The 14,239-nt window shown below is 47.9% G+C and overlaps 2 protein-coding genes across 5 annotated transcripts in view; one reads left to right on the top strand and one right to left on the bottom strand.

The window, feature by feature from the left end:
- Positions 1-14,239, bottom strand: part of NOTCH2 (notch receptor 2) — a gene marked incomplete at its 5' end in the record, with an annotated part of 177,680 nt that overhangs the window by 118,896 nt on the left and 44,545 nt on the right. The window lies entirely within an intron of this gene.
- PACS2 (phosphofurin acidic cluster sorting protein 2) overlaps positions 1-14,239 on the top strand; it is a 74,112-nt gene that overhangs the window by 19,008 nt on the left and 40,865 nt on the right. For all 4 annotated transcript variants that reach the window (XM_079314152.1, XM_079314151.1, XM_079314149.1 and 1 more), the window contains exons 2-4: positions 6,221-6,308; positions 9,743-9,832; positions 14,058-14,183. In XM_079314152.1, coding sequence (XP_079170278.1) covers positions 6,221-6,308; positions 9,743-9,832; positions 14,058-14,183 — 304 coding nt within the window. The remainder of the gene's footprint in view (positions 1-6,220; positions 6,309-9,742; positions 9,833-14,057; positions 14,184-14,239) is intronic.

Raw genomic sequence — 14,239 nt, 5'->3', positions numbered from 1 at the left:
TGGCATATTTATAGACTCATCATTCATTTTCAAACTTTTTCATTAACTGTTTTCTATATTCTAATAACTGTTTTATATTGTTACTTTTTGAGTTTGGTTTTTTTAGAGTATATGTGTTTTTTGGCTGTGGTTTTAATTTCTTTTTTAATTTGGGTTGTGGTTTTTAATTTTTGTTGAAGGTTAATGTTGGTAATTGCTATATTAGTAGTAGGTGTTTTTACTGGGTGTTATTTAACTAAGTAGGTAGTTTGCTTACTGCAAGGCTTTATCTTCATCTCCTTCCTTCCTGGCTGCTCCAGCTACTACTGAATTAATACAACAGGTGTCAGATGTGTTTGTGTCATCTGTAATATAGGAAATACAGTCCTGATCTGTCACTGGAGCCGTAACCATGAGTCACTTTTTGTTATGTGCTGACTTCATTCTTTAAAGCTAATAAAGCATCTTCCTACTGCCTCAAATCTTGGAAAACATTGATCAAACCTAATTCACCAGTACCACAGGTGCTTTCACTGATGCTCCCTGTGGTGTCAGGATGCTGTGCTGTTGTTCTGGAGGATGCTGGGTTTGGAAGAGGCAAACCAGGAGAGATGCATTTAAGTGCATTTGTGCCTGTGCCTGGCTTTGCAGGCAGCATGGTGTGAACACCTAGGTGAGTTTGCCTGACTCCTTTATACTCCATAGCCTGTCTGAGAAACAGACTTAATCCCTGCTTTGACAGTGGTTGGTTTTTTTCCCCCTTTTAAGCCACCCTATAAAGGGATTTCACATCATCAAATTGACAAGTAAGAAACCAATGTACAACAATGTGTGCAGGAGCTGAGATCCCACTGAGGCCAACAGATGTGTGAAGAGCTACCCCTGCTATGTGTGAAGAGCTAGCCCTGCTCTTGCTGAGGTGATTTCCTAAAGAGAAAGCTGCTGTTTCTCAGTGGCACAGCTCAGAGCATGTAGCTGGAGGTGAGCAGTTGGTGTGAGACAGGCTGATTTGCTGCAGGTGGGACTTGGAACATGTCACTTTTTGGCCAGGTAGAGCAGCTGTGTGTGACACAACTGCCACAAGAAATTCTGCTTGAAGAATGTGTGGAGCTGTGGAGGTTTGGCTTTAGCACCAGCATTGCTGTGTCCCAGCAGTGCCCTTTCCTTCCCAGTTTTACACCTTTTTCTATTTCCCACACTGAAGCACTAAGAAATGAGCTGTGCCAATGGAATATGTAAACTCTTCTTTGTGGGTTATTTGGCTTGCAGGGACCCTAATCCCTTTGTGCCCTTGGTGAGCCAGCCAGCAATGTCTTGACCTACTGAAGGAAGACATCTCTCAGCATTTTCCAGTTGATGTGTTGGATTAGAAGATTTTAGGCTCAGCTGTGCTTTACTACTTGGTCTTATTAACTTGAAGTAGCACATGTGCCCATTTGTGGAGTTCTAGGATCTTGTAAAAATTATGCAGGTCTGCAAAGTTTTAACACGCCCACCCCCTTTTGCTTGCTCAGTTTGGAGTAGGCATATTTGTAATTTCTTTCAAGTGAGCAGGACAGTATTTCAGGGATAGTGTCTGGCTGTGTGTCCTTGTGAGGTCCTGGGTAGAACCTGTTGTGTAAAATAAGCTGCCATCCTCCTACCTGGCTGAACAAGACCTGCTTGCTCCAGCATTTCTATTATATTTCTATAGCTCTTAGTCTCCAGAATCTTAACAGCTTAATTCTCTGTATGAATGCTGGGAAAAGGATTTCAAGATCCTTGAGAACAAGAACAATGAAAATACTGGCTCTGCAATTGTTCCCTGTCTGCTTAAACATTACTCAAATGGATTTATAGCCAGAGCAGCTGATTAAAGGTCAGCTTAGTGGGAAATGTGAATGAAAGACTGTTAGGTTTCTTTGCAGATTACTCAGGTTATGATTCTGTCATGGCAAAAACTGGGGTGCCTGACCTCTGCCTCTCCTTTTGATTTCACCTTGCCTGTGAGCTTCCCTGATAATGTGACCTAGATTAGATCATGTTCAGGGAGGTGTCTCATTAAGCTTTGGGAAGTGAGGAAGCATCTTTCTGAGGCTGCTGCTGCTGCCCTTGACCAGAGCCTGGATCTGATGTGTCAGTGACACCAGAGGATGGCACTTCTGTCCTGCTTTCTTCCCTGGGCCAGTACAGACCCTCCTTTGGCTTGTAAGTGCAGTAGCAAGTTTGTCCATGTGCTGGCTCTTCCAGCAGCCAGCTCGGTGTGCTGCAGACTTTCACACCCTCCTGGAGCAGCTGTCTCCCCAAAACGCTGTGCAGGGCTCCTGGCTCCAGCCCCCCCTGCACAGACACACGTGCAGAATGGCTCTGTTTATCTGGGCAAGGCTGTGTAGGTGGGTGTCTCCCTCCAGGTCTCCCTTGAGTGGCTCGTGGTTTATTTTGGGACTGATGTGGGTGTAAAGTGTCAGCTCAGGTGCCTGTCCTGAACTGCTGAGATGACTTGGATGAGGTGAAACTGTCCAGTGGCCAAAGGGAAACCAATTCCTTCCTTATGGCCATCAGCTGATTGAGGTTTTCAGACCTCAGAGCAAAGTGAAACACTTTCTCTAGGAACAGTTCTTCACAGCTCTGAGCCTGGACAAAGGGTATCTGTGTCCTACAGCCTTCCTGCCCCAGCTCCCATCTTGCACTTGGAGTCCCCTGTAACTGTGGATGCATCCTGCTATTATTCTCTACTTTGGTGGGGTTTAATTAAAATGCAGGTCTTTAATTTTTAATTTTTCCTTCCTGTTGATTCGACTGTCTCTGCGTGAGCGAGGTCTCGGTGCAATTACTGTGCTCCCTGTGGAGAAACAGACATTTAATTCAGCAGGGCAGACTTTTTCTTGGAGGGGGTTTATTTTCCTGATCTTCCTATCAGAGGGATGCAAAAGCAAAACATGCAACTCTTTAAAACTCTGTTCTTGCAGCAGTGATGTAAAAAGATGGAGTTTTATTGTAGCATTAAGATGTCTCATAATTTGTGAACCCAAAACCAGGACCAGGTACCCGCTGGCTGTGGGGACATGTGAGTGACCAGAGGGGACAGAGGCTCCTGCTGCTGTTTGGGATCCAGCTGAGCTCCTGGCAGAGACATCAACTCTGAACCTTCAATGAAGGCTGGAAATACTGGCTCTCAGATTTCCACTGTCCTGATTTAAGTCTGCTTTACTAACTTAGTGCTTTTGCTGCCTGAGCTCCCCTTGTGTAGGTCACTGCTGGAACATGCAAAGGCAGGATTTCTCTGCACCTCCTGTACTGCAGTCCCAGGCTTTCAAAATACTTCAGGCTCTTTCAGCTCCACACCTCAGGCTTCCTGGGTTCCCCCTGTGTGTGCTAGGTTATTTTTTCTGTGCTCACAGAGATCGTATCTCTATGTTTTAGACACTTCCAAATGCAGCCTTGTTCTTTTTCCACCAGTTCCACCCATGTCTGCTCTGTTTTATTTACCAGTGTTTAAGCTAACAGGTGTGTTGATAGAAGTGGCTCGTGAGCCTGATCCCTGCTTTGACCCCTGAGACTTGATGGAAGTACAATAAAACCTTGGTAAAAGATAAGTACCCATAAAAAAAAAAAGATAAGTGCACACTGTGCCATAAAATCCTTGCAATCCTACAGCAAATCCTGGCGGTACCTGTGCCTGAGTAGTTCAGGATCCTCATGCTGGTGACAGGGACACACTTGGGATGTGCCTTTTCATCATGATTTGGGTGAGGTATGGCCCCTTTCTGCCACATGTTCTGAATATTGCTTTGATTTGTAAGCTGCCAGCTTAGGCTGCGATAGCTGTTGAGGGTAAGAGTGATCTGATGGGATTTAAAGTGATTTTCATCCATCCCCCACACACCCAGCCCCCCGCCGATGGAGAGGATAAACATTCCATTGTTTTTTGTGTGAAGTGCCTTTTAGTACCAAGCAGCCCAGCAATGGGGGATAAAGAAAGCAGATGTGTCCCGTGTCTTTTTAAACTGCTTTTGTTTTTCTGATCACTCTAAAGGAGGCTTTTAATTTTATTTCCCCCCCTCACCCCAAGCAGCAAGTGCTCCACAGGGTTTGATCAAAGCTCATAAATGATGAATTGAAGGAATGCCCGGCGGAGAACAGAACGCCCTCCTTGTGCTCCTCTCTGTGTGCTGAGAACACCATTGTTCCTTCCTGTACCTTTTCCATCCTCGAGCTTGGGGCTGGAGAGAAAAAGGCCTTTGTTCCTTGCCTGCCAGCTGAGACAATGCCAGTGTGTTGTCCTACCTCTGCTCCCAGCACCTGACTGGCCAGCGCTCTGTGGCTTTTGGCAAGCTGAGCACAATTATCCTGCAGCTACAGCATTGCAAAGGGCTTCACAGCTTTCTTCCAGCCCATCTCCCTGCTGCTTCACAGCCCCAGCCGTGTCTGTCTGTGCCTGCTGTTTAATTTGGGGTGCAGAGCACAAGCCAGCACCCTGTCCTGTGCTGCAGGCTGGGAGATGCAGCTTTGCCTGCCTGCCAGGGCACACAGCTGCTGGCAGGGGACAGAAGGGGACAGAGACCAGGCAGCCGTGGTTGTTCCACCTCCTCTGTAATTTCTGCAGCATCTCAGCTTGTGCTGTGTCCACACAGCTGCTGGCAGGGGACAGGACAACCCAGGCAGCCGTGTTTTATCCACCTTCTCTGTGATTTCTGCAGCATCTCAGCTTGTACTGTCTCACAATGCAAAGGAGAGAGCTTGTAGTTCTCTCTTTCTCTTGTTTTTTGGGGGTTTTAGCAGGAGGAAGACCCTTGCAAATGAGGAGGGAGAGCAGATGGCATGGGCTGGAGTGGAGAAGAGGCTGGCAATGACATGTTTGGAGAGGTGCTGGGGTGCAGAGCATAGGACTGGCTCTTCCCTGTTGCTGACCAGAGCTCAGGAAGAGCCATGGGTGTTTCAGAATATCAGCAGTACTTGCTTCAACATCTGCCCCCACTCCTTTAGCTGCATCTCTCTGCTGTTTTGCACCCAGGCTGATGCTGTCTGCCCTCAGGCACTGCAGCAAAGCAGTGGAAAAGGTGGTGGAGCTGCAATTCACCCTTGCAGTGCTGCCTCGTCAGGCACCTGGCACCAGTGGCAAGTGCTGTAGTTCAGCTGCAGGCTTCAGTCCCTGGCACTTGTCCCAAAATCCAGCATCAGCTCCTCTTTCATCCCCACCTACTGCTGGAGTTCACCCCTCCATGAACAGCCCTGGTGTTACACTTGATCTGGGAGGAAGAGCTCAGTAGTGGGTTTGGGAAGAGCAGTGCTGCTGTCTGCTGGTATTCCATGCCAGAGGCCAGAGATGCCCATGCCATGGAGTAAGAACCTGACACAAAGGCTCTGCTGGCTCCTGGCCAGTGTGACAGATGATGTCTAGTCACTACAGCCCGCCCAGCAACTTTCTCTGGCTCTGCTATCCCCAAACTGAGCTGTCTCAGTTTCAGGTTTATCTTTGCCTGAAGTTTGCTCATGGGTGTGCCTTCTGAATCCCCCCAGTTATCTGTGAAACTGTGACAGTTCCAATGCCATGGTCCTCTTACCCAGAGCCTGAACTCAGCTGCAGAGGCTGAATTTCGTCTCCCTGACAGCTTTAACCAGAACAGTGTAGCATTGCCTGGGTGAAGAATGTGATTTACTTGCCTATGTGTGGCATGTGAACACCAGGGCCAGAGGGCACCACTTGAGTCCTCTCCTTTTTCTTTTCCTTTGTTCCCTCCCTCCAGCCCTTTCCATCAGAGAGCCTGAGCCTTGCTAGCACTTTTGTTTGGGGGTGAGGAGAAGAAAGTGTGGGCTGGCAAGAGGAGGTGGGAGAGAGATCTTTGGGAGCCAGGAGGCTGAAACTGAAAAAGCCAACAATCTAGGGAAGCAGACAAGTTTAAAATTAGATTGACTCTCTGCTTTCATATTGCTGGAATTTAATTCCTCTGACCCTGCAGCTTCTGGTCTGACTTGAAGGAAGGGTTCCCAGGGTATGGTCAGTGCAGGCCAGTACTGTCTGGTGCCTGTGTCAGACACAGATGTACCTCCTGTCCACCTCCTTGTGTTTATGAAAGGTTGGAGAAATTCAGTCTTGAGAAGCCAGGGAAGCCTCCTATATTTCTGATGTCTTTGTGTCAGTGTGTGGCTTGTGTCTGGAGCCTGTTCCTCAAACTGGGATACTGCTGTGTATAAAAGTTGATCAGAGCTTTTCCTTTTCTAGGTGTGATTGTAACTCTTTCTCTTCTGTTCCTGTTTGCAGGTTGTGCAGCTTGACATTAAAGAAACTGGTAGTCTTAAAGGAATTGGATAAGGAGCATATTTCTGGGGTCATTGCTGTCAAAATGCAGGTAATTGCTGCTCAGTTCTAAGAATTGTTTTGTTTGACTCAAAATTCTGGGCAGGTGCCCAAACTGAGCTTTACCTCCATGTGAGGGTCCATTGCATCCAGAGACTTCTTCCCAAGTCCATGAGGGTGTTATGGGTCTGTGTAGACTCTTTTCTGACCCTTCTTCCATGTTCCTACCTCATTTCACTGTTGTAAATGAAGAATATTGTTCTCTGATGGCTCAACATGAGCTTCTCTGCATGTAAAAATGCTCTTCACAGATCACATGTCACCTTTTCTCCTGAGCTAGCACAAAATCCAAACCTGACTCTGTTAAACAGTCTGGGACTGAATATCTTGGTAACTGGGTCTTGGTTTGGGGAATCTGGGCCTTCCTCTGCTGGTGGGCAGCTCTGCTGTTGAGTCTGTGGCCAAGATTTGCAGGGTGCCTGTACAGACTAATTGCTTTTCCTAAAATACAGTTGTCATCCTAGGTAAATAACCCACTTCACAGCAGATGTTTGTGCCATTTAATGAGGTGCCTCCATGTAGGTCACTCTGCCTGGAGGAGGGCTGGGAAGGAAAGGGGCTCAGCTCCTCTGTGCTTGCTCACATGCTGCCATCACTGCAAACACTGAAGTGCTCAACTAGGAAAAGCCTAGCAGACCTATGAGCAGGGTATTGACTGTGTGTCCTGGTTTGAAGGACAGGTGCCTGTCAATAAAGGCAGAAACTTCTCTTTGAAATGGAGAATGTAAACCCCCTCCCTCCAAATTATTGTTATAATTTTGAAATTAAGGAGCTCTCAGGCAAAGATATGGGAATTAGGAATAACAGTTCTTTACTAGGAAAATTAAAATAGAAATGCAGTATTACAAAGAACAATCCCAAACACTGCCAGAGTCAGAATCCAAGCTGACACCCGTCAGTCAGTCAGGGTGGTGGCAGCAGTCCCATTCAATGGTGGCTGCATCCTCCTGCAGGGGCAGATGTGGTTCAGCTGGAGCAGTGCTCCTGGAGAAGGTGCAGTTTCCTCTGAAGGTGCAGGGATGATGTGGAAAGGTCTGCTTTTCCTCTGGAATCCAGTGGAACAAGGCTGTTCTGATGTTCCAAATCTCAGTTTTTATCTGGGTAGGAAATGTTTGGCTGCTCCCCCTGGCTGGAGCATCTCCCAGTGGGATGATGGAATTTTATCAGTCATGCAGTGGGACTGAATGGCCCATTAACAGGAGATATCTCCTGGAGGGAGGATGGGCTGTGGAAAAGATAAAGATGATTGCCCCAGCTGGTTTTAACAGATGGAGGTAGAATACACACGCTGGTTACATCTTGTATTGCAACCTAAGACACTGTGCTGAAAAGCTTCTGCTTTTTCAATGAAGAGCCAGGAAAACCCCTGCAGAGAGCTGGTTGTGTCAAAGCACGCCAAGTCTAGTTTGGAAGGTGAAATCAGGAAGGAAGAACACGTAGCTGAGGATTTAATTGGTGCCTCTCACCTCTGAGTCTTCCAGCTGGGGTAAAAATGTGTCCCTCTAAGTTAGAGGGGGTTTGTGCACCCACAGCAGAGAGCAGAAAGGCAAGAAACTGCTTCACGCACCTGGATTTGTAGGAACCTCAGAGGATGCACTGCTGTGGGTTTCCAGGCTGTCAGATACTGCTTATCAAGGCTGAATGTTTTCCATATGTTTGTCCTCCTGGATGATGACTGCATCACTGTAAGCACCTGAGGCTTGTCAGCAAATGATCTGTGCCCAGAGAGTGCCAGACTTGGGTTGAAGAATTCAGCAGCTTTTATTAGGGCAAAACCTTTTTTTTCCTGTCCTGATTCCTGCTGCTGACACTTTGTATAGGTGAAAGCTTGTCCCAGGCCACAAATCCATAGGGAATTTTAACACTTGAGGGTTTCACATCCCATTTTGTGTATGTGTGTTGCTGCAGTGTTCCGACACTGGAACCTGAGCAGTCCTCTCCACACTATTAAAAATCCCTTTAGAGATTGCAGGTTATGATGCTGATGCTGACAGGCTTTTTAGGGATGCTTTATTGGCCAGCCCTCAGGTTTCTGACGTGCCTATTGTTGGAGGCTGGTGGTACTGGATCATCAAATACATGATCTCTGTCAAATGACTGCTTTGTGTGGGGAATTGCACACGAGTTGTCAGACATCACAGCCCTTCCAGAGGGAATGACTGCATTCAGACCTAATGAGAGCATCTCACCTGCATTTCCCACCTCTCCCTGCAGCCTGCAGAGCAGAGATGTTCAAAGAGCTGTCAGCTGCATTTTCCCCAGCCGTTGCTCTGTTTATCTGCCTTATAAAAGCAACTATATTTGGTCTTTCATTAGGTTTTGGTTGCGTAACCAGCAAAGCAAGATTGCTGCTATTGGGAGCTTTGCACAAGTGGAGCAGCTGCTGCTGCTGCCAGGCTGGCTGTGCTTCACTTGCACGTGTGCTGCTTGTCCTGGGGGCAGCCCTTGGGTGCCTGGCTCTGCTCTGTTGTCTGGTGTCAGATCTGCTGGAGCTCAGGCTGTCTTTGGGGAGGAGGGGATGTAAGCCAGGCTCTGCTGCCTCTCATCTCGTGATGCTCTTTGAGGCTGATAGGGGCAGACTGCATTTCCACTTGGAGGTGTTCACCCCCTCCCAGTCTATCTCTGATTTCCCAGATGCTGCTTTTTTGAGAGCTCCAGTTCTGTGCTTCTGGGAGATCAGCCCGTCTGGACAAAGCCAGATCTGCAGCCTCAGCAGAACATGGAGCCAGAGCCCTCTGAAACTTGCCTCTGTGTTTGAACAATGCAGAAGGGCTTGCTAGGCAGCAGTCTGTCATGTTTCTCTGCTAGTTTTCCCTCAAACATTCCCTGGAATGAAATGCTCGCACAGTAAATAGCCTGGTAACTCTGTTAGCATAAGGCAGCCCACACACAGGGTTGATTTGGAGTTGCCCTGTGCTACATTAAATCTCCAGACTCCACTGAGATGCTTAGTGAATTTTTTCTTTAATATCCCCAGCTACTGGCAATTGTTTAGACAGGTTAAAGTCCTCATTTTCCCCAGGGAGGGGTGTGTGCATAAAAAAAAAAGCCCAGTCTGTCGTGGAGATTTAAGCATGATGCTGCAGCTTCCAGACCCAGGAGAGGAAGAGCCTTGTACCTATTGGCTGAGTGAAAATAAGAGACTTCAACTCCAGAGCTTGGGGGTTGACTCAGCCATTCAAGGCTGGGGTTTGGCAGAACAAAAGCTGCATTGTTGCCGTTAGGGACGGTAAATATGCCCAAATCTTTATTAGTCAAATATCTCCCTTTCATCTCATTAATATTTCACAGAAGTACAAGGTCAGAGCCATCCATTCACTTCTCCCTGGTAGTCCCTGACAACGTTTCCTGGTGTGCAGTGAGCCTGGCTGGGATGGGATGTGAGAGGTGGGGAATTCACCTGCTGCTGGACTTTGTTTCCTGCAGGGCTCCAAGCGCATCCTGCGCTCCCACGAGATCGTGTTGCCCCCGAGTGGACACGTGGAGACAGAGCTGGCACTGACCTTCTCCCTGCAGGTAGGGATGCATGGACAGACAGACAGACAGAGGGATGCATGGATGGGCTTCCTCTGCACACCTCTGCCAGGTGGCTCTGGGGTGAGGATCTGTTGGAACGCAGAAGCCTGGGAGTTGTGAACTTTCAGACCCCCAGGAGAACACTGCTTTTGGCTTGAGACCTTGGAGAAGGCTTCTAGATTTCTAGATTAAAATCACTGGTGTGTAGTTAGGATAGAAGTGTGTGATTTCACATGGTTTGGAATTTGGGGTTTTAGAGTATGGTAATAGATATCGGACAAGATGGATGTTCTTGGGTGTTGCCTCTTTCTGTCTTCTTCCTTATTAGTTTCAGGTAGTGGTTTTTGGTTGGACAGTTAGTGCTGCACTGTGGGTCACAGGGGTTTGCTTATTGGGTCAAAAGTATAAATAATATAGGTGGTAATTCTCTATTGGAGTGTTCAGCTTTGAAAGAACTCGCATCTAGCTAAATTCACCTCCATTTTGCTCACTTTTAGCCAGAAGTGTTGCAGAACTCTCTGTACTTTAGATAAGATTTAATAAACCACCAAGCCCAAAGGAAAAAATTCGCCTCCTTCGTGTTTTCAATCCTGACTCTGAGTGAAGGCAGAAGAAAATGAAGACAAGCCACTAATTAGGTGGTGCAGCTAACCCAAAGATCCTGGTGAGCAGCAGCACAGCTTGAGCTGCCTCTCAACACTCAGTGTCTGGGGCAGGGTGCTGGTTCACAGTGTTCCTTCCTTTCCAGTCTGTCCTCTTCAGGTCCTAGCTGTGGCAAGTGCTGGAGCAGAGCGAGCTGGCTCTTTTTTTTTCTTTTGTTGCCTTCTTTTTATGAGCAGGCAGTGGAGGATGGCAGTCGTGGGGGTGGTGTGGAGTGTCAGGCTGACAGAAGGCAGTGGCAGGAAGGAGTCAGGTGAGCCTCTGATTTGGAGTTGCTGAGGGAGGCACCTTTAGGGGAGGCAGGAGCAGTGTGCTTATAGTTACTCCAGGCTCTGGAGTCACAGGAATAGCTGGGAATTGGAGCAACTGCATTGTTTGGTTGCTCTTTTCTTCAAAAAAATGGAGCTGCCCTGGTGCTACCTCCTGAGCAGGGAAAGGAGGTAAATAAGGGCTGGCTTGCTGAAAGTGAGAGAGAGGATGCTGCACACAGAGCAGAGCCAGACAGGAGTATTCATACCTGGATTATCTGTGTTTTGTGACTGTTGGTTAGATCTTGACTTCAGGACTTGGATCTGGTGAGGAGAAAGCTCAGGTGATGATGGTTATGAGAGGCTGGTTGTTACTCAGAGCTGTGCAGAGCTGAAGCAGGTGAGGTTTCATTGCAGACAGGTGATAACCCTGCAGCTGCCCAAGCAGATGGCTGGGTTCACTGCAGCATTGCAGCCCCTCTTCTGTGAGCAGGAGGAACCAAGCTGCATGCTAGGAATATCTGCACCTGGATCCTGTGGCTGCAGCTTTCCCATGGTTGGGACCAAAGCTGTAAGACAAGCCAGGTCTCCCCCTGCCAGTCCTGTGTCAGCAAGGAGCAAGTCTGCAGATGTTTTTGGAATTAATTTGGCTTGTGGTGGTTTGGGTTTCTCTGTGGGGCTCAGAGCAATGCTGCAGAAGGATGCAGAGCACTGCCTTTAACTCAGTTTAACTCAGGGGCTGGGAGTTGAGCCAGGGCAGGGGAGAGGAGTGGCTGTGACACTGAGCCTGCAGCAGGGCTGAAAGCAGAGATGTGCTGCTGGTCTCTGACTGCAGGAAGGGTTGGTGGTCTTAGATGCAGAAAGGTCTGGGAAGCATTCTTGGAACAGCACAGCTGGGTTTTTATGGCAACTTTTACTGCTGCTTAATTGGACAATGGCTTAAAGCTACTTCTGGCCAACAACTGCAGCTTAATTCAGCCACAATCTGAATTCACTGCCTGGGATGTATTTCAGAGTGGTGATGGGCCACAAAGTAGAAGCATGTGGGTGTCACAGAGCAAGGTTTTGTTGTCTTGCAGCAGTCAGAATCTCCATGTTTCACTGTCAGCTCTCAGCACCATGCTACCTGCCTGGAATTGCAGCCCCTTGCCCCTTCAGTCACTGCCTGCTCAGTTCCTCCTCCTGGGGACATTCTTCTCTTTCCTGCTCTGTGACACAACTGGGTGAGCCTGGAGTCTCACCCAGTCCTGCTTCCCCTCCTAGCTAGGGCTAGAGCTGGACCAGCAGCAGCCCTTGTGGCAGGTGAGCTGCCATGACCCTTCCTGCTGGAATGTCTGCTTCTCCTGACCCACACTTGTGTGGGGTTCACAGAGCCCAGGGAAATTCCCCAGCTATTCCAAGCACAACATCACAGCTCTCTGGCATTAATTAAGAGCTCTGCTCTTAATTCCTGTCTTTAATCTAATAAGCCATTCCAGATGGGAGAGATTACATCATTGGGGCTTCAGAAAAAATCTTGCCCTGACTCTCACTGCTCTGGTGTGGGTGTTTTCTCACCCCTCAGAGGTGCCTTGAGGTGTTTGGTGCTCACTCTAAAAGCTTTCAGAAACTGTTTTCCTCTCCAATCTCAGTCATGCACTAACAATCTCTGAAAGGTTTGTGTTGAAGCAGTTTTGTAGAGTTGGTAAGTAATGGCTGGTGTTACAAAAACTGGACTGTACTACACAAATAGCTCAGCTTTTCTTCTGGAAGGCTTTGCTTTAATGGAGGAGCTGAGTCTCTCTGTTCTTTTCTTCACCTCATCCCTGACTGCTCATCAGAGGTGGCCAGGCAATACACCTGAGAAAAGCAGAAACTTGTACATGTATGCACTTGAGCTGTTCAGTTTAATCCCAGAAAACTGGACACATTCAAATTGAGCTGGCCTGGGATCAGGGGTGACTTGAGACTTCATTTCTAGGTTTCTACTTAAGCAACCTTGGTGTGGCTCAAATGCTTTGAACTGAGAGCAAGGAGTCCCTTTCCCTGCTGCCCTTCCAGCACATAGAAGGGCCCCAGAAGCAAGGAGATGGTAAATTTGGGTGTGAAAGGTGCCTCTGACTTCTTGAGCCCCTCCTGCCCCTTCTCTCCAGTAACTTTCTTCCATCCTTCTTTAGGGATGTTGCACATCTGTAGAGTCACAGGCTCTGTGTGCTTTGAGGCTGTCTGTTAGTTAGGATTAAAAGGACTTTTTTAGGACTGTTGTTCCTCTCTTGTGCAATGCCACTGCCTCAGGCCATGAGCAGTAGATCTTGCCCTTGCAGGGTAATCAGCTAATTAGTATTCTTCTTGTTTGGGTGGCCACTGCTCCCAGCTCCCTGCAGAGTAGTCAGGGTTGCTCTGGACTGCAAATTAATATCTCAGGGGTTTCTGGTGTTGTTTGCTATTTGATTTTATCAAGTGTTTTGATGGGCAGGGAATTAATTTTCATAATGTCCCAAGGAAAAAAAAAAAGGAATTAGTTCTTCCCTGCAAGAGAAGCATCCTTCACTTGGGAATGCCCTCTTTGAGATCCAGCAATTAGGTTCTTCTGTCTGCTGGTTATTTAGCACTATTTATGTTGCGTATTTGGAACAGGTGTCCCAGTCTCCTTTCTTTTTGGGATGAGAACTGGTCAGATTGCTGCTTTATCTTTTCTTCCTTTGCACAGCTTCTCCCTCATGGTTATGGTTAGCCCTATTTATTCTCTAATAGTCTCTGCTTGATTTCACAGCTTTCTCTTCCTGGGTGCTTCCTGAAGGGGGTGTATAAACAAATCTATTGTCTTGTATGGAACATGTCTTGGGAGGATTTATGTCTTTGCAGTGTAACCTGGCAGTAGGACAGGGTTGTTTTTTGTTTTTTTCTTGACTTAATTACTTAAAATACAACCAATTGAGAAGTGTCCTTGTGCTGGAGGGAAGGAGAAAACTCCTGCCAAGAGTGTGGGGGTCTATGGCTGTGCCTGCCACTGCCAGCTGTTTGTGCAGCAGCCCATGGGCTCCAGTTTGGGCATCTTCTGTTCAGCTGTTGGGGAAAATGTCTCCTGGGGGCTGTTCATCCCCCTGGGACCAGCCCATCCCACATGGAGCAGCTGCTCTGTGTGCCTGGGTTGTGTTTTTGGGGCTGGGCTGTGTCTGAGCTGTTTGGGCAGAGCTGAAAATCGCTCGCCGCGTGTGAGTGAGCTGTAGGCACTCAGGAAAGCCCTGGGGTTCTTCCTTAGGGATGGAGCTTGTCCATGGAGCTTGGGAGGTATTGCCAAGACACAAAATGATCTCTTGCATTGTTTCCCACCTCAGTACCCTCACTTCTTGAAGAGAGAAGGCAACAAGCTTCAGATCATGCTGCAGCGGCGCAAGCGGTACAAGAACCGAACCATTTTGGGCTACAAGACCCTGGCTGTGGGCTGCATCAACATGGCTGAGGTGAGCTGCTCTTCAGTGGTCTCTTCACCCACGTGGACATTGGCCCTTCTCTCCAA

Source organism: Erithacus rubecula (genome assembly GCF_903797595.1).
Source record: "Erithacus rubecula genome assembly, chromosome: 10".
Classification (NCBI taxonomy): domain Eukaryota; kingdom Metazoa; phylum Chordata; class Aves; order Passeriformes; family Muscicapidae; genus Erithacus; species Erithacus rubecula.
This window is presented reverse-complemented; position numbering and strand designations above follow the sequence as displayed.